This window comes from Haliotis rufescens, unplaced genomic scaffold (genome assembly GCF_023055435.1).
Source record: "Haliotis rufescens isolate VD_foot unplaced genomic scaffold, xgHalRufe1.0.p SCAF_15, whole genome shotgun sequence".
Classification (NCBI taxonomy): domain Eukaryota; kingdom Metazoa; phylum Mollusca; class Gastropoda; order Lepetellida; family Haliotidae; genus Haliotis; species Haliotis rufescens.
In genome coordinates, this window is record NW_025963835.1 from 7,141,120 (window position 1) to 7,161,242 (window position 20,123).

The 20,123-nt window shown below is 37.7% G+C and overlaps 2 protein-coding genes across 4 annotated transcripts in view; both read left to right on the forward strand.

Annotated features, from left to right (window-relative positions):
- LOC124126897 overlaps window positions 1-20,123 on the forward strand; it is a 31,688-nt gene that overhangs the window by 4,822 nt on the left and 6,743 nt on the right. The gene's annotated exons all lie outside the window — the stretch shown is intronic.
- Window positions 2,303-7,723, forward strand: LOC124126896. 3 transcript variants are annotated; one of them, XM_048396094.1, is made up of 8 exons: window positions 2,303-2,725; window positions 3,095-3,761; window positions 4,134-4,259; window positions 4,369-4,444; window positions 4,567-4,635; window positions 4,777-4,845; window positions 5,319-5,918; window positions 6,177-7,723. In XM_048396094.1, exons 5-8 carry the CDS (start codon window positions 4,567-4,569, stop codon window positions 7,524-7,526), a joined length of 2,088 nt encoding a protein of 695 aa, XP_048252051.1. In that variant the 5' UTR covers window positions 2,303-2,725; window positions 3,095-3,761; window positions 4,134-4,259; window positions 4,369-4,444; the 3' UTR covers window positions 7,527-7,723. The 3 variants fall into 3 exon arrangements, with proteins under 3 accessions (XP_048252051.1, XP_046346407.1, XP_048252052.1); XM_046490451.2 differs by having other exon boundaries at window positions 2,303-3,761; window positions 4,564-4,635; XM_048396095.1 differs by having other exon boundaries at window positions 2,303-3,761; window positions 4,139-4,259.

The window sequence follows — 20,123 nt, forward strand, 5'->3', positions numbered from 1 at the left end:
TTATGCAAATCCTTGTCGTCATAACAAACAGTTCATCATAATACTAAAAAAAGGGCCCTTGACGTTAACAGTAAAGTATATAGATCAGGAAAATATCTAAATCAATCCTTTCCATAAGATCTCTGCACAGAAATCACGGAACATTATGTCACGAAGCACTGCTGTTATGTTGAGTCACCATTGCGACGGAGTGTGTTCACGACACTGAACTAAGCTGGTTCACGGCTCCCTATGCGCGTCATCAAGTTGCGCCAAGCTATATTGTGATATTAGAGACGGGGCCACAGCTTAGACACTGAACGCGATCGGTCATTTCTGCAGCAGTTACGGAAAGGGACGAGGTTGCCAAATAAGTTCATCTCAGGCCATATTAGGAGCAGCGGGGAATTTGACAGTTGTATGGAATATGTGTTTGCCTGGCATGCCAGCAATAAGGCAAAGGGATATCCCAGCGCGGTCATACTAAATAACGCCCGGGGGCGTCCGGAAACGTCCAGGCGTCCGGGAGCGTCCGGGCAATGCCAGGGAGCGTCCGGGAGAATGATACTAAATAATAACGTGTATTCTCTATAATTGTGTTCTTGTATTAATTATACTAGATAACATACAGCTGGGAAAAACATTACATACACCCCTATTCTTTTTAAATGGTGACTCTGCAAAGCAAATACGATTTGATGTTATTCGAACTGACGAGGTATTCGTAACGTGGGCTTTGAAGGATACAATCTAAATTTGCTTATGGAAAAAAAATATAACGTTCTTTTATGGTGTCATATTCTGTATACTATTCCATAACTAATACTGAAAGACAGACGTTTTCAATAGTTCATGCGTGGCCCCAGATGGCTCACTGAGTGTAAAACGTCCGGTACTATAGCGTCCAGGCAACGCCGGAGAGCATCTGGTGAGAGCGTCCGGGAGAGCGATACTAAAAAATAGAGTGTAATCTCTATAATTGTGTTCTTGTATTAATTATACTAAATAACATACAGCTGGAAAAAAACCCTACATACACCCCTATTCTTTTTAAATGGTGAATCTCCATGTTTCTCTAGGAATTGTTGTAATAACATTAAGCGGGTCAATTCTCACATCTCATGTAATCTCTACGTTTCTCTAGGAACTGTTATTATAACATTAAGAGGGTCGATTCTCACATCTCATGTCATCTCCACGTTTCTCTAGGAATTGTTGTAATAACATTAAGCGGGTCAATTCTCACATCTCATGTAATCTCTACGTTTCTCTAGGAACTGTTATTATAACATTAAGAGGGTCGATTCTCACATCTCATGTCATCTCCACGTTTCTCTAGGAATTGGTGTAATAACATTAAGAGGGTCGATTCTCACATCTCATGTAATCTCCACGTTTCTCTAGGAATTGTTGTAATAACATTAAGAGGGTCGATTCTCACATCTCATGTCATCTCCACGTTTCTCTAGGAATTGGTGTAATAACATTAAGAGGGTCGATTCTCACATCTCATGTAATCTCTACGTTTCTCTAGGAACTGTTATTATAACATTAAGAGGGTCGATTCTCACATCTCATGTCATCTCCACGTTTCTCTAGGAATTGTTGTAATAACATTAAGCGGGTCAATTCTCACATCTCATGTCATCTCTACGTCAGAAACACGTACAACATAAATAGTTCTATTCTAAACTTACTGTAGCTACCCATATCAAAATCAGAAATTAAAAGTGTAAACAAGCAAAAAACCACAAAAAAATGGTATAACCTATATCTAAACTCAAATAGCCAAATCAAAAAAGTGCTCAGCAAACCACTAACCAAACCAAAATTTCTCCATCAATCCAAAGAAATCGACAGAGTATTCACTAAACTCCAAACAGGACACACCAACCTAAATAACCACCTAATTTTAAAAAAAAAAACACACTACAGGTAACTGCCCACACTGCAAACAACCAGAAACCCCAGAACACGCACGCATCCACTGCACACACTACCTAACACATCGAACCGCATTACAAACCACCCTCAATCTAAACAAGTCTCTCACTCTAGAAGAAATACTAAACCCACAAAATAAACTAGAAAACTTCAAGGCCTTAGGCGTATTCTTAATAAAAACGGAACTAATAAAACGCATCTAAAAACACAATAACCTACCAAATCAAAATCACGTAAACAAACAAACATCCACCATACCCACCTCCCTTAGTTCTCCTCCCCAATCCCATCGGCATCTATTCCAAATCTCAAAATTCCCAAATTCTATATAAGCAACCCCTAAAATCTCCCCTTGGGTTCCACAGACCACTTTCGCCCCTTTCGGAAACACATTAAATGGCCTGGCCGGGCCCGTGTGCGAAATACGCATCAGTCGGAAAGCGCACGTTAAATCTCCAAAGTAAGTACTTACTGTAGCATTACAATCTGAAATTGCTATCAGAGAGAGTAATAATTCGCAATCATGGAATTTCGTAGAAACCGAAAACCTCGACAATGGGATTGTTTGTTGTGGAAGAGAAATCCACCAGGACAATCAGCAACCCTTGCCGGGTGTGCAACCGTGGTTGTCGTAAGGGCGTGTTTTGTGAGCAGTGCAAGGCGTGGCACCACCCTAAGTGCGAGGGACTCACAGATAAGAAGTTCGAAGAATTGTCTGCCAGGACTGGGGAGTATTGCTGTACATCGTGCAGATTCAACTACAGTGCTGTACTGGACAAACTTGAGGAAGCTGCATCCCTCGGTAGGTGAAAACCCTGACTCTTTGCCCTTTTTTGTTGTTGATTTAGATAGTTCGTTTTAATTAAACATCTTTGTGCAGAACAATAATAATTTATAACACTATGCAAGATCTACACTGCGATAAACTAGTTAGTTTTTAATTTAGATGTTAGTTTTGGAATACAGTTTTACATGGAAAGTATTTTATGACATTGTCGAAGAGAATCAAGCAATACGCAATTCATCAAACCACCAATTTGTTATAATAACATTAATTAATGGTGTCGATTAATCAATCCAATTACTGCCACTACTCACAACTTAGTATATACTAACCCTTTTGAACACAATCTGCAATCGCCTAAACTTGAGTTTTTTTTTTATTTTAAAGGTATTGAGAGTCTCATTACGGAAGTCCAAGCCCAGGTTTCAAATTTGCCTGAACTGACTGTAAATAACAAACCGAACAGCGTGACCACAAATGCTATTGATGATATTGCTGCGTCAATTATTCAACAGTACGGTGGTAAGATGCCCGAAAGTCCACTGAAGGTGACAGGAAACGGGAACTGTCTGTTCAACGCTGTCAGTATTGGTGTCTTTGGGTCAGAAATCAGAGCCACAGAACTGCGAGTGAGGACATGTATCGAAATGACACTGAATGCTCCTTACTACACTGAATTATCAGACAACAGGCGTCTGTCTCTTGTCAGTACAGACTACACAAGCGCTACCCTGGAATGTGCAAAGGATAAGTCACACTCATCTGCTTGGACTATGCACGCTGTGGCTTCTGTTGTTGGAAGAAACATAATCTTGTGTTATCCCCCAATCAATGGCATGATGGATCAGTCTCTTGCTATCCTCAACCGTACATTGAATCTCGCAGGACATCTTCCGCCAAGCCCATTAAAATACCTTGGAGTTGTACCACAACACCCCCTGCATCGGAACTCGACAGGATTTGGTTACCTAACCACTTTGTCCTACTTAGTGAGCAAATTCAACCCCCGATGAAAAAGAGGAAATGGGCTACAGTGGGACTACCAGATATTACCGTAAGTGTATGTCAATTATTTGTATGTATTATATTTCTCTTTTTAACAAAATTATTTATAGATGCGTTAAATGCAATAAATGTTGTATAACGTCGGTTATAACAGGTAACAATATAACATTAACACTTAAGAGCTATTATTACGACAAGACCAATAAATAAATAGATAATATAACAACTAATTAAGAGGCTTGGATAGGATCATCGATCGTAGTCATTTTAAAAAACTTCAACAGGCGATGAATACTTTACACATTGCCCTTGAAGAGATGACATGTGCATAACTGTAACATTCCAATGAGATCATATTATATGTCATTCTGTTATATTCCTTATCTTTTCCTGATAGTATTATATTTCACTTATGTCCCAGATCAGTAACTGCCTCTTAGATCAAGGCGACGGTAGCAGTGGTGACACTCTGCGACTCGATGCGACAGATACCAGGGATACTGTCATCACCATCTCGCCTACACCATCAGTGAGGCCTCCTAAAACTGTAAGTGCTGATTCTGATGTTAATTTAAACTGTAACATTTGAGATCAGAGGTGAGATATGGTTAGTTATTTTTCGACCAAAATATTTAATGGTCATTATCTCTTTGCAGATAAAGCAAGAAGAACATTTCCAAAAGTAGAAGAAGCCTCGTCACGACACAAACCACCTCAACACCTGAGAAAAACGTATGTCACTCATATACATGTATTAGCTGTATGTCCAGTGAAACCATATATTTATGCTATATACTAATTGCTACATATCGGATACGTCTTGTAAGTTTTATCAATATACTGTTTGTTAGCAGATGAAGCCAGAAACGTCTTCTCCGGTATTCAGCGAAACCCCGATTGACATGGATATCAGCCAAATAAAGGTACCATGATCTTACAAATTATTATGTCAAAATGTTGATTAGATAATGAAGAGTACGCCAACTATTGTCTTAATATGAATTAAGTTGCCTCATAGGCGTGTATAGACAAACCATCGAATGACAAGATTATTCACTTTACAGGACGTGAACTGTTCCGGTACTGCCGCTCCTGCAGATATAACGATGGACCTTGATCTGACGTCACTCGACGTAAGCATCTCTTTCATCCAGTTTCGATATTATATAAAAAAGTGACGAGTTCTCTCTCTATATATAGAGAGAATTCGTCTTTTTTTTTTGCTTTTCAATACGAGTCTACGATAATGTCTTAGACGAGGTCCATATTTCACGTTCATATTAACACTTGTGACGACTTTATTTATAATATAACTTTTCTATTTAAATTTAATTCGCACCCGTGAAGATCCGGGTTAGAATGGGTCTTCAGCAACCCATGCTTGCCGTAAAAGGCGACTATGCTTGTCGTAAGATGCGACTATGCTTGTCGTAAGATGCGACTAACGGGATCGGGTGGCCAATTTCGCTGACTTGGTTTAAGTATGTCATCGATCCCAATTGCATGGATCGATGCTCATGATATGTATCACTGGATTGTCTGGTCATACGTACGTGTGGCTTATGTCAGGGATATCTCTCTCATGTATATGATGTGATTGTTTCAGCATACAGCCAACGATACATCAGTCGAGATAATAGCACCTCCTGTGTCCACCATGGAGGATTCATCTCTCACTCCAAGTAATGATGAGCTGTCCCTACAGGATTCATCACCAAGTGTCCGTGGTTCCGTATCCAACAGTGGAAGGTTCATGGACGTCCCGGAGTTGTTTCAGACAGTAATCAATGCGAAAGACATTCAGTCAGAGATTCCTGTAGGAATAAAAGAAAACGAAACATTTATCTGTGACAACTCTCAGAATATATCCCGCAGATCGATGTCCCGTCGAATTAAATTTGTAGATGATTGTGGTGTGTGGGGAAAGGGGTCGACAAAGAAACATTTTTATCATTTTGTCAATGGCAAATTTACATACTTAGAGCAAAAGGAAGGACTGTATTGTGTAATGAAAAAAAGTATGAGAGTACCGATGGCAATTCAGCCTCCAAATAGCGAAGTCCTAATTGTTAAACGCTATTATAACAAACTGAAGCGATGTGCAGACTATCATAAGCGGGTGACTTGGATTGAACAGTTCCCCACCGGCCACGCTCCTGTTCATCCACAAGTACCTATTGTCGAATACACTGGCAAGTTTCCCGAGGTAGGCCTATTTCTTGTGTGTAAAGGTTGCAAATCTCTGTAATAATATCAAGAATGAAATATAAATCTAATTATTCTAAATAGTAGTCTTCCAGTCAATAATTGCTCAAATGCGCTTCTGTTTTCCCCCGATCAAACGATCTGTATGCGTTCATTTTCGTCAGTCTGAACTCCCTCGGAATTATAAAATCCAAGCTGTATACTCATGCAGCTGAGAGTTAATACTTTTTTTCAATTATGTTTTATTTCAATTTTACAGTCCTGTGCCATTCACGGAAATTCAAAAAAGTCTACCGCCGAGTTTGTGAGGACGCCCGACACTGTCATCGAGCAGATAAGAGAAGAGGTGAAGACACAACCAGCACGAGATGTGTACAATAAGCACCTGCAGCAGGGAGAACAATTAGCTGCCAGAGATCTAAAACAAGTACAAAATTTAAAACAGTCAGTGAGAAAAGACAAGGGCACCAAGCGGCAGAACACTGCAGATGACCTTATCAGCATCATTAACTCGATTCACACCAACGAGTTCATTCAAGAGATTATTCAGTGTAAAGGAAAACCGCCGTCAGTAATTTTATACACACAGGTTCAAATTAAGGAATTAAAACAGTTCTGTACAAGTGCCTCAGAAAAACCGGTTGTAGTTGGAGTTGGTAGGACGTTCAATTTAGGAGCATGTTTTGTGACTTTATTAGTGTTTCAACATCCGAACTTACACAGAAAAGGTACAGAGACCCATCCAATAATGCTAGGCCCCCTTTATCTTCACTGGGATGGGTCATACTTAACATATCACAGATTTTTTTCACATATCCAGGCACTTCTAGATTCTAATCTTGGGGGGACTCAGACACAAGGGAAACAACTGGTAATTGGATCTGATGAAGAAAGGGGCTTGATTAAGGCCCTCCGAAACTGTTTCCCCGCTTCCACACACATTTTATGTGAACGGCACATAGAACAAAATATAAAAAGACACCTTCGACATCAGGCTGGCGCTTCAGATCAGCAGATACGACTCATTCATCAGAAGATTTTTGGACCCTCCGGACTGGTGAATAGCCATGACTCCTATCAGTTCGAACTAAATCAAATGGAACTAGAAGACATTGTTTCAACAACTGTTCCCGATTCCTCTTCCTACCTTTCTAAAGTCATTAAAACTATAAAAACTGACATTTTCCTGCCTTCAAAAGAAAGACCAAAAGCAGTTCCGTTACATTGGACTAATAATGCCTGTGAGAGCATGAACAACATCATCAAATTAAGTACCAATTGGAAATCATTGAAAATCCCGGATTTAACTGACAAACTTCACACAATTGTAAAAATCCAGTATGCTGACATGCGCCGTGCCCTCTACGGCCAAGGCAACTACCAACTGACACCGTGGATGGCAGGCTTTAAATTGTCCAATGCCTGCTGGACATCAAAAAGCCAACAGGAGAAAGACAGACATTTTCGGAAGTTCCTGCGTGGCCCCAGATGTCAAAAAAGCATTACTGTTTCGTCTGATGGTCGCCTCAACATTCCCAAGACACCACAGACAGCCCGAAAACCAGAACAACGAAAGAGGATTAAAACAGCAAAGACGTTCACTTTCTAAGAAAGTAGTATTTTCAACAATAAATTATGTACTGTAGGAAAGTAGGATAGATAGATATGATGAACATTGATGATTATTTATTAAACATCTTATGTATTGTAAATAAGTACGCGGGTTAGAATTGGTCTTCAGCAACCCATGCTTGCCGTAAGAGGCGGCTATACTTGTGGTAAGAGTCGACTAACAGGATCGGGTGGTCAGGCTCGTTGTCTTGGATTTGATGAATGTCTTCGTATCCCAATTGCGTGGAGCGATGCTCATGCTGTCAATCACTGGATTGTCTGGTCCAGACTCGATTATTTACAGACCGCCGTCATATAGCTGGAATATTGCTGACTGTGACGCTAAACAAACAAACAAACAAACAAACATTTTTTACATTGTCTGTTTTTACTTTTACGTCCGCCTTGTTGGATAAAGAACAAAACCTTTACGGCCTATCAAATATTTTTTACCCTGTTACTTGTACTCATTTTTGTTTGTTTTTATTTTTTTTCTATTTATTTGTACGCCAGTTTTCACGATCTTACCAAACTGAGAGAAAGACATGTTTTATTGACTGCACCGTATTTTTAAATTCCCGGACGTCTGATGAAACCTCCCGGACGTTTCCGGACGTCTGAAACCTCCCGGACGTTTCCGGACGCCCCCGGACGTTCCCGGGCGTCCCCGGACGTTAAATAGTAGGACCCTCCCAGCGGACTAGATATTCCTGCAGCAGGAATGTTTCACAACCTCGTCAAAATTGGCCAAATATTGAGATTGCAGCTGAGGTCATGCTGGCAACTGAAGTGACATTTTCAGGTAAATATGTGAGGTGAGGTGAAATGGGATTTAACGTCGCGTCCAAGATTATTGCACTTATATAGCGACATGCGTAGCCCCTTAAAGGGGCACTGATCTAACGCACTTCCCCGGGACTGGTTGTTGCCTTTGTTATTGTTTTTTCCCAGTGAGTACCCGGATGTAAAGCAGAAATCTAGACTAGTTCGCGACCTCTGTTGCGCCATTCGTAAGCGCATTAGTCACTTTTATGGGTAGTAATAAGGGCGTATGGTCACATTGATCAACAAAATGAAAAACAGTTTTCGAGATAATAAGGAAATGTAGGTATCTCTGTGGGTAGCATCGGTAATGGTGACGAAGTTTTGGTAAGTCACTTGCTTGGTAATTTTGCGATTTTCGTTTACACTATTTTGTCTTGCAACACAAAGTACATATTTCACCTGAGCCTTGCTTTTTTATAGTGTGTATATTTTTTTACTGTCAAAATATGTAACATTTTCAAATTTATTAAACGCCTAAATATTCAGTTATTTTACAAAGTGACTGAAAAACATTTCCATCTGTATTATTATGATAACGAATTCCAAACATTTTGATGTTTAATGTCATCACCAAGAGACTGAAAATGTTACGTTGAAAAGTACTTTCTATGTTGTTTGGCTTCTAATCCTACATAATAATCTGTTGTGATGTTTGTAGGCCCTTTTGGTCGTCTTAATCAATCTGGACAGGTTTTTTAGTCAAAATGACTGAAATATTTACACATTTTATAAATTGCCTGAGAGAATCACATTTTACAAATTGACGGTAATATATACACGCTTACAAAGGAAAAGACCTGTGAAAACAACGTCTATAGCGCATTAAAGAAATATTTTAAAAGATATATATCGTTTCGGGTTATTATGACCCGTGTTCGTTTCTCAACTGATCACTTGGATTGTTTCAGGTGTTTCACATAGGTGTCAAGTCTCAAAGGTCGGCTGAGAAAGCCCACGTGACAACTATTTCCACGGTTCCTAAATACCATTGAGTGATAGATAACAATGATCAACATGATCAATCAATCAACGTATTATCAGTTCACCCTTTGAACAAAGTATGTTGTTTTTACATCGGCACTTCACGCCATGATATGAGTGTACATGTATTCCCTTTGTTTTATTAAACCTAGACGTGTAAACACTCACTTTTGTCATATCCACTGTGCAAGATAACAGTGATTAATCAATCAACGTATTTTCTGTTAATCCTTTTATGACTAGGAATGATCCGTTGATTTACAAAAAAAAAGTAAATCAACTGATCATTAACCTCTTGCTGGTCTGCCACGTGCATATTACATAACACACATTTCACCTCACTTCAAACCTGGATTTAGATTGAATAATTACCCCAGACACAATAAATGCCAAATGGGAACCTTTGTCAGGTAATCTAAGTGGTGCTACCACTAATTGTACCTGTAATAAATTCATTAACTGAGCATCAAGTGAATGACGACAAATACACAAGTGTAGGGTTAAACGAGAAAACGTGGATGGCATCAAGGGAGTAATAATCGTATTATCGACGCAATCCGAAATCCGAAAATGCTTTCAGTGCATGGATACTTTTTTTAGTATTAAACTATAACCATCTGGGGTATTTCACAATGACGACATCCGATGAGATCCGCTGTTCCTTTTGTCTGTTTGTTTAGGCTGAAGAAATTAATTAACATGCGCCCTTTGTCGAAATCTTTATAGATCATGGTTAACCAATCAGTGTTTATGCAAAAATGCGTAAAACAAATATTGCCTCCAGCCTCCAAGTTTATTTAGCTGTCCTTGCAGACGGTAGCCCAGTCTCTGGTCACGCTTAGTTGCGTTGCGTATCATCCGGGTACTCACGGGGAAAAAACGATAACAAAGGCAACAACCAGTCCAGGGAATTGCGTTAGATCAGTGCCCCTTTAATGTCGAGCGCCACACAGGGTAACAACAAGTACCATCTTTTAACGTCTTTTGGTATGACGCGGCCGGGGATCGAACCCCGGACCTTTCCGCTCTTCGGGCGGACGCTCTACCACTAGACCACGGAGGCGGTCTAGGTAAATATGTGACAATTACAATGATCACGTATTAAAGTCATTAACCACCTGTAAGCAACTTACTTGTGACACATTAACTTTTATAGCCTACATGTAAGTAAATGTGTGATTTTATTTTTACAGGACAAGTAGCCTGTCTATCACATGTTAGTAGTTTGCTTATGTATATGATATGTTTTACTTTAACTGGATACTCTGTAAGCTAATGTGACTCATTGAGTCATTGTCTTATTTCATATACTCACTTTACTCTGTGAGAATGAATAATATAGCCTCAACCTATTTTTCCAGATGTGAAGAATCAAGAACAAACTTAATGACAGGGAAGTTTTGCATCAGTGATCGTCGTGAAGTGGAAGATAAGACATTTTAAGGGTATGAACATTTTCATTTTCACCTGAACTAGGCCTAGTTAAACAATAACCATGATGACAACTTTATCATGTGGGAATTTTTGGTGGTGGGGTAGCCTAGTGGTTGTAGCGTTCACTCTTCATGCTAAAGACCCAGGTTTGATTCCTGTCACAGTTACTTTTGTTCATTATTTACAGACTCATGCCGTATAGCTGCGATATTGCTGAGAGCGGCGTTAGACATCAATCAAATCTAACAGCAGCATACTTACTCATGCGGGGATTCCAGGTTGAAATTGGTCCCCATCAACATGATCAACCTATGCTAGTTGTAAGACATAACTTAATGGATCGGGTGATCAGGCTCGCTGACTTGGTTGGGCCATGTCATCGTATCCCAATTGTGTGGATCGATGCTCATGATGTCAATCACTGGATTGTCTGGTCCAGACTTGATTATTTACAGATCGCCGCCATTAAGCTGGAATATGGCTGAGTGCAGAGTTAAACAACAAACACCAACATAATACAACTACCTGCTCTTGTGGATACCATTTTGAGGATCTTACACATTACTTCTTTTCACATCATAACTATTGTAATAATATGTTCTACTACATGTGTTTTAAACATATTTATTTCATAACGAACTGGATTTGCAAACAAGCCGATGGCTTATCTAATTGCTGCTCAAATACAAAATAAGTATTAATAAAATACTAATTCTATACTAATGCAATACTATCAGTTGAGCAATAATGTAATCAACTGATTATAAGTAGCTAATTGAAGAAGTCCATATTGATTAATTAAATCTACCAGATTCTGAGATAAATGCACATATTGATTGAATTATTTCAATGTTTTCCTGTACATAATTTTCAACATTACCATATAAAGCTTTCTTATATCATATCCATCCATAATACATATTTTTTTCTAATAATGGCATAATTTGGGCACAAAAATAAGTAATGAATGGTATTTTTATAAAAGGTGACACAAGTGCGGGATGGGTCCTTTGACATGAATCAGTTTTATATGATTTTAAATCACTACAAGCTGATCTGAGTCATGAAAGGTTATGACTTTGATTCTGTGAAAATGGAAATGCTAAAACATCTCCCCATATTAACCATGCTATTACAGAATCTGTTCGCTTGTTTTTGTATGTAAAGTATTTTGGAACAATTGCATCAATCTAATTTTTGTTTGTATATGTGATATGCCGGTATGTAGAGGTATATGTGCACAAGCGTGTACATACGCATATAAAAATTATGTATGTTTGCCTGTGTGCCAGTATATTCATGTGTGTTTTTATGTGTGCCTTGTATATTAGCATATACACTTAGTACACTTAAGTACACTTAATCTAAACTTATGGTTTTGTGTACAGTTTATGTAAATCAAATGTTAAATGTCTTTGTTGGGAGAATTGCATATCAAAACTGTCATTATTTTATATCTGATAAGTAGAACTTTTAAAGTAGAAAAAACTATTTTCTGGTAAGATACATTTCCTTGGTTACTTACTTACTTACTTACTTACTTACTTACTTACTTACTTACTTACTTACTTACTTACTTACTTACTTACTTACTTACTTTGTTACTGGAAGTTTGTTAGTTTGATTATGTGGTTTGGTTTTGGTAGTTTATTGGGGTATTAAATGCGATTTATTAGTCCTGTTTTGATTAAGTATAAGCCTAAGGCTTTGAATTTTTCTATTATATTTTGTGGGTTTAGGATTGCTTCTAGAGTAAGAGCCTTATTTAGATTTAGGGTGGTTTGTAGTGTAGTTCGGTGTGTTAGGTAGTGGGCGCAGTGTATGAGTGCGTGTTCTGGGGTTTCTTGTTGTTTGCAATGTGGGCAGGTTCCTGTTGCGTGTTTTCTTATTATTTTGAGGTGGTTATTTAGGTTGGTATGTCCTGTTTGGAGTTTAGTGATTACTCTGTCAATTTTTTTGGACGGATGTAGAATTTTTGGTTTGGTTAGGTTTTTTTTGAGAACCTTTTTGATTTGGCTATTTGAGTTTAGATATAGGTTATGCCATTTTTTGGTGATTTTTTGTTTGTTGATACTTTTAATTTCTGATTTGGAGATGGGTAGGTTTATGCTTATTTCTGGGATTTTAAGGGATAGTTTAGCTGCTCTATTGGCGTTTTCATTGCCGTATATTCCTACGTGGGCGGGGATCCAAATGAATATTATTTGTTTGCCTGCCTTAGTTAAATCGTTTTAGCTTTTTAGTATTTGATTTATTAGTTCAGGTCGGTTTTTGGTGTTTTTATTTTGGAGGGCTTGTAGTCCACTGAGCGAGTTGGTAAGTATTAGGATTTTATGTTGTTTTTTAGATTGTTGATTATGAAGGGCTGAGGCCATGCCCATTAGTTCGGCCGTGAATATTGATTGATTGTTTGGGAGTTGGTAGGATTGTGTGGCTTTAGTTGGTTGTGTGATGTGGACCTGTGTTTGGAGATCGTATCTGAGGATCCGTCTGTGTAAATGTGACACCATTTGGCCAATTTTCATGTATGTATGCTGGTGTAGTGTTTTTTGCTATGTTTGGGTCGGTTTGTTTATTTATTGTGCTAGCTAGTGTTATGTCTATTTTGGGTGTTTTAAGTTTTGGGGTGAAGATATTTGATTTTTTACAGTTTTGTTTAAGATTGTTTATTTGGTGTTCATTTAAGTAATTGGTTATTCTTTGGGATATTGGAGTAAGTAGAGGGTGTTTTCGAGCTAGGGCTTGGTTTTTTGGGCTGATATTTTTGTTTATTAGGTTTTTGAATAGGGGGTTGGATTGAGACGCGGCCCAGAAATTTAGAGTTAATTGTTCCCTACGTAGATTTAGTTGCATTTCTCCAGTTAAGGACTGGAGTGAAGTGTAGGAGGTGCCATGTTGAGTGCATGTTATTAGTTTTAGAGCCTGATATTGGATTGAGTCTAGTTTTTTGCTTAGGGATTGGTTTAGGGTGTCGTATATGGCACATCCGTAGTCTATTTTAGATCTAATTAGTGATATATATAGAGTGAGAGGAGGGTGTCTTTGGAGGCCCCCCAGTTTGAGCCAGTTAGGCATCTTAGCATATTTAGATCTTTTCTACATTTAGTTATTAGATTATTTATGTGAGCGTCCCAGGAGAGATGTTCATCGAAAATTAGTCCTAAGAATTTGGTTTGTTTTAGGAATTGGATTGGTTTGTTGTTTAGCTAGAGTTTTGGGGAGGCGGGTTTAATGTTTTTGTGTTTAAATACTATTCCTGTAGTTTTTTCCGAGTTAAGGGAGAAGCCCCATTTGTCAGCCCATTGCTGTATTTTGTTTAGAGATTTTTGAAGTAGGTTTTGGGCCATTTTAATACTTAAAACAATTTCTTTGAAACGCATTAACAACATCAGTGTTTTGATTTGGTAGTGAACTGAATAAGTGATGTAGCTTAGGAATAATTAACGATTTTAAAATCGTGTTTCCGCCAAGGGGAGTAAGGTTGTGGGCTGACCAAATAGACATTAACCGTTTTTTCAATGTTAACTTTTAGACCTGAAATCTGGCAAAGAAGTGTAATACATTAAACACAGCGAAGAGACATTGTTCAGAACCGTCTAAAATGTTGTATCGTCTGCAAACTGATTGATTAGAAATTCTACATTGTCTATTGTTAGCCCTTTGATATTTTTGTTGTTTTTTATCATTATGGCAAGAATCTCTGCACAGAGAATAAATATGTATGGAGAGAGTGGATCGCCCTGACGGTATCCCCTTCGTATATCAAACATGGGCGAACCATAACCATTTACAAGTACACTGGATTCTATCCCGTTATATAATGTCATGAACCACCAACGTATTGATCGTCCAAAATTGAAAAAAGCTAGTGTCTTATCTAGGAAGGACCAGTCAACTGTATCAAATGCCTTTTCAAAGTTGATTAATAGAAGTAGTCCAGGAATTTGGTTAGATTCTGTGTATTCCATAAGGTCATAAATTAATCTTGTTATCTCGCCAATATACCTACCAGACATAAAGCCTTTTTGATCGTCGCTAATTAATATATGGAGCACAGATTTTATTCTTTTGGAGATAGCAAGTGAAGCTAGTTTGTAAAAAACTGATAAAAGTGAGCTAGGTCTCCAGTTTTTAAAAAACATTTTTAGAGTTATGGACAATTCACCTTTATCATATGATTGATTTATAGATCGGATTAAAAATTTGTTGATATCTGACCAATTTTTTTAAAGAAATTCAGCAGTAAAAGCATCAGAACCGGGGCTTTTATCATTTTTCAAACATTTCAGTGCTGCAAGTAGTTCTTCATAGTCAAGTTTGCCTTCTAGTGATGATGATAAGTTTTTATCCAGCTTAGGCACATTACAATCCTTCAATAAATTTTCAAGATCAACATTACTAACATCATTTTTCTTATGATAGAGTTTGGAATAGACTTTTCTAATTTCTTCTTGAATTTCCTGTTGATTTGTTAAAACATTTCCATACTCAGACAAGAGAAAGATTTATTTAGGAAATTTCAAGACTCTAACGGTAAGAAATATTTGGTTGGTTTTTCCCCCTTTTCGACTGCGTTTACTTTTGCCCTCAGCATAAGCCCTTGCGTTTTGATCTTATTAATATATTCTAATTTTTCATTTATCGTATCAATTTCCTTTAGTATCTTAGATTTCGCTTCAATGTCGTTAGTCGCATCCATGTCCTCGGTTAACTGATTAATCTTAGATATATGAGTTCAGTTTCATCTCTTTCTCGTTGGCGTTTTTTTATAAGATGAATATTTAATAGTCTCGCCCCTTATCTGCAAGAGAAGAATTTCGAAAATCATCTGGTCGTCTATGGTAAAGTCACTGTCAGTAGAGTCATAGTTCTTGTATTGTAAAATTGTTTCCGATATTGTTTTTTTGACAATAGCTACATAGTCTTTGTCCCTGAGAAGCGAGTTATTAAATTTCCAGAATCCTGCCCCCTTGTCTATTTCAGTTAAGGTAAATGACATTGATACTGGATAGTGGTCCGACATAAAGCTTGGCTCTATTTGAGTAGCTGTAATAGACGGGATCATATTATGCGACACAAGAAAGTAATCAAGTCTAGCTTGCTTCAATGGAGATGGTTGGCGCCAGGTGTATCTTTTTTCATTCGGGTATCTCTCTCGCCAGGGGTCAACTAGGTCCATTTCATCTTTTAATTTCATTATTCTATCTCTCGCCTTCGGATTATTATTGGTCACTTGTTTAATGTATATTTAGGATTAGCTACATACTATGATGCTACAAAGGCCACCCTTGATATTATCAGACAATTTGTCTGGATACAACCTGATGTCTCAACTGTACTTTATTGGATTCTCCCTTGTAGCAAACTATGTGTGTGACAAGGACTTTGACCACTCTGTGCAGATGCATGACAATGCTTACCAATGCTTACAGAACTTGGGGAATGATTCAATTATGTCACGCAAGTCAAAGTTGGGTTCCACTGTATTTAGAAACAGACGATAGATCCAAAACTGTTTAACTTTATAACAATCAAATGAGTATTCTAATAGGAAATATACACATGTATTTACAATTACCCTTGAAAAGTTCCAAAATCCGAATAGAAATACTTTAATTATGATGACACTTTGCCAGACCAATATATTTGACAGTTTTTCCTGTTATTGTTAATCTTCATTAAATTAATTTTCAAAAACGATAGGATAAATGATAAAAATATGGTAATGATTTTACTCATGAATATTGCCAGTAGCTGAATTAAGGTCAGAACAAACAGGCTGGGCCACCCAAAAATATGGCAGTCTCTAGGGGAGGTTTTATGAAAAACGGATAATAAAATATAAAGTGCTTTGCATTTTTCCTTTTCAGGGAGAGTTGTGTGAAAAATATATAAGAACATACAAGTAAATGACAGGTCCCTTAAATGTAATATACAATGTACATAGTTTTTAGTTGATGGTTCGAGCGGTTCTTCTCAGTTGAATTTTTTATCAGTGTCTCTTTTGGCCTACCAATTAATGGTAGATATTAAATATCAATAATTAGTGAGGTAATTATTTCCAATGTGGCTCCCATTGCAACTAAATCAAGGAACGATTCAAATTAAGTCTGATTCAGCTGCTACATTGAAATGTATTTGCTCTTCTAATCAGTAATTCAATCAGTTGTATAGTGACTTGATATTTGGTGAAAATGTCTGTTGTATGAAATCCTAATGTTACTTTCTTTTATATTTGGGATGATAGGGTAGCCTAATGGGTAAAGTGTTCTCCGAATCCCCAGGTTCTATTCCCCACATGGGTATTGTGTGAAAAGCCCATTTCTATATTGCTGGAATATTGCTAAAAGCCGTGTGAAACTATACTAACTTGCTCACTCATTATATAGTATTTTGAGATTACTTACATGACTTGTGTGATTGAATGTTTTGATAATTTTGAATAGTTCTGTTTTTATGTATAAGAACCTGTTTTATGCAATTTTGCATTGCCTTGTTTACCCTTCCTTGTTGATGTAATGCAAACATTTGAGAACAATTCAGGTGAGCCTTGTGGCACTACAGGAATTATTTTTAGAAGATCAGATACAATTTTGTTTTTTTCTGTAAAATTTACGGTTTGCTATGGCTTATTTACATGTTCGAAGTTTGGTTAACATGGTTAAATATCAGTTGCTTGATAAATTGTCTTTACCTTACGGATCGTGATAACAACTTTTTACACTTTGTCATTATATGTGTGTTTCTTATTTTTTTAATAACAAGCTTTTAAAGATGTTATAAATTGTTTCAGGTACCTGGATTTCACAGTGACACCAGCTCAGACAAGTCATACAAAGGACTCACCGGATGATGAATTATCCTCCCCAGAACAACCAACAGGTTCACCTCAGAAAGTGATGATTCTTTATGAATAATGCCACATCAGTGTGATTCTGTGGGTGGTTTTATTACGACACTAATCAAATCTGAAGGAATTAATACCACAGCAGTGTGACTATGTTTATGTGGTGTACACTGACGCTGACTATACAAATCTGAATGACTTTTGTGGTTTACTGCACAAACACAATTGACGTTAGATATTCTTCTAACTTGAAATTCTTTTGAGATTTGACTAATTTGTTTATTTAGAAAATGGCATTGAAGCATCTGTTTCTGTATTTGAAAGTTCTTGCCAACACCTCTGGTTACTGAACCAGTGAAATGTCATACAATCAATAAATACGATTTTTTATCTAAACAAATTCTTTGTTTAGCTTCATTAGCATAAAGAAGTAACATAGGTGCTGAACATATATCAAATATACTAATGCCCTGAATGTTTTCCTACAATTAATACAGCTCACTGAACAAAGTGTTTAGTTCCATGTCAGTAGAAAAAATAAATTGATATGTTTATGTACTGGTTCTTTATTAGGGGTTTTCTGTGGATTCCTTTAGTCTTATGCACCTATTTGGGGCAATTATATTCTGTTTTAAACTTCAATGAAACTCTACTGTCTAGATGTAACAAGTACTGATACCATTCCAAAATAATCTTTTAATCTCACCAGGAACAAAGGCCCAAGTGAGCACATAGCCAGAGACTTTCATTTTTTTGTCAGTGAGTATGGTGTTATGCCACTTTGAGCAATATTCCAACAATATCATGATAGGTGACACGAAGCAATGGGCTTCACACATTGTACCGATCTGGTGAATCAGACGCTTCAACCACAAAGCTAGAACAAACTGGGAATATGAAGATGAAATGTAAGGATATCATCATACCAGGACTGATAGTTTTTCATTTAATACGCTGAACATCTAAAATGAAATATATATGACATTGAAAAATGTTTTCACCCAAAGTACATGCCCATAGATTTCAACTTTAAGGGGATATTTACAACTAAAATAACACAGAATATTACTACAGCTATCTGATATGCCCAGGTTAACATTATTTACTAGGAAAAAGACATCTTGAAAAATCTTATCCAGATACCTGCCGGATACCTTCAGCAATGTTCAATTTTCTTGGTTAGTTTCAAATATATTTTTAGGTGTTTCACGCTTATTTGAACAAGATACACCCCCCAAATTGTGACATTTTTGGAAACTCAGTATGAGGTATCCGGTGGGGTATCCGGTGCTGGATTCTTTGACACCTAGATTGAGGTATCCGGTGCCGGATACCCGGATTCCAGGAGGCATACTTTCAAGTGAGGATTACAGATACCATGGATCTGGTATCTGGCAAGGTTTCTGCCACCGGATTCCCAGACGCTTTTTGGGTAAGTGTCCGGAGGTACCCGGAAGGTATCCGTATACCGGAAACTGCATTTTTTTTGCTGTGAATGATGCGGCCGGGGATCGAATCATTGACCTTCCGCTATCGGTGCACACACTCTACCAACTAGACCACAGAGACAGTCACATCGTTTAAGAACAATTTGTGCAATGTATTCTGAGAGAAAACATTTTTTTGTAATATAATGTCTACGGCACCAAATGAAGCTGAATGCTGATCATGATGATGTTTGAATATACTTAAAAAAATTATACACATATCCGGTCCTGGCGATGACGTGGTGTCAGAATGGGTCCTCGGTGTGGCCTGTGACAGTGGAGGTGTCTGCTCGTCAATCGTCGACGCACGGTGTCCGCACTAATGTGTCGCTGGTGTGTCCCCATTGTCTGTCGAGCAGTTTCCGCAGCAGTAACAAAGCGATCTTGAAGATGCTGTCGCACAATCTGACGATCATGACATCGGGTGATGACCATTGGTCTTCCACTGTGTGGTCGGTCATCTGTAGTGTTGGTGGTCTGGTACCATTGCTGCAGCCTGTATATGATCCTTACGTGGACTTGAAATGCATTGGCTACTTGTCGGGCGGTTTGTCCAGCTTGCAATCGTCCAAGGGCTTGGTGTAGCTTTTTTCTTGTCAATCTTGGCATGTGGTAGCAATTCAATAAGGAATGAATGTTATCCGATTTGGGTGGATTTTTATAGGGCAAGAAATGGGGGAAAGCATGTGCATTTCAATTTGCGGCGATAGGTTTTATTGTCATCTGCTTTTTTATCATCAAATTTCATTTTTCCTGACAAGGTAATGTTAAATTTTAGAAACTTTGACAAAAATTACCCATATATTTAAATGACAACTTTTCATGCAATGTTACTTGGGGTGACGTTTCTTTTGCAGTTCAGTATATTTTTGAGAAAACAAGAAAACAGCGCTTTCACTATCCCCCGCCACGGGGAAAATTAGAATTCAGATGGAAGTGAATAAAATGGAAGTTAATGTTAAAACAAGTGTCTCTAATAAACATGCAAACTTTCATGTAGTTACTCGGGAAACCTATCCCC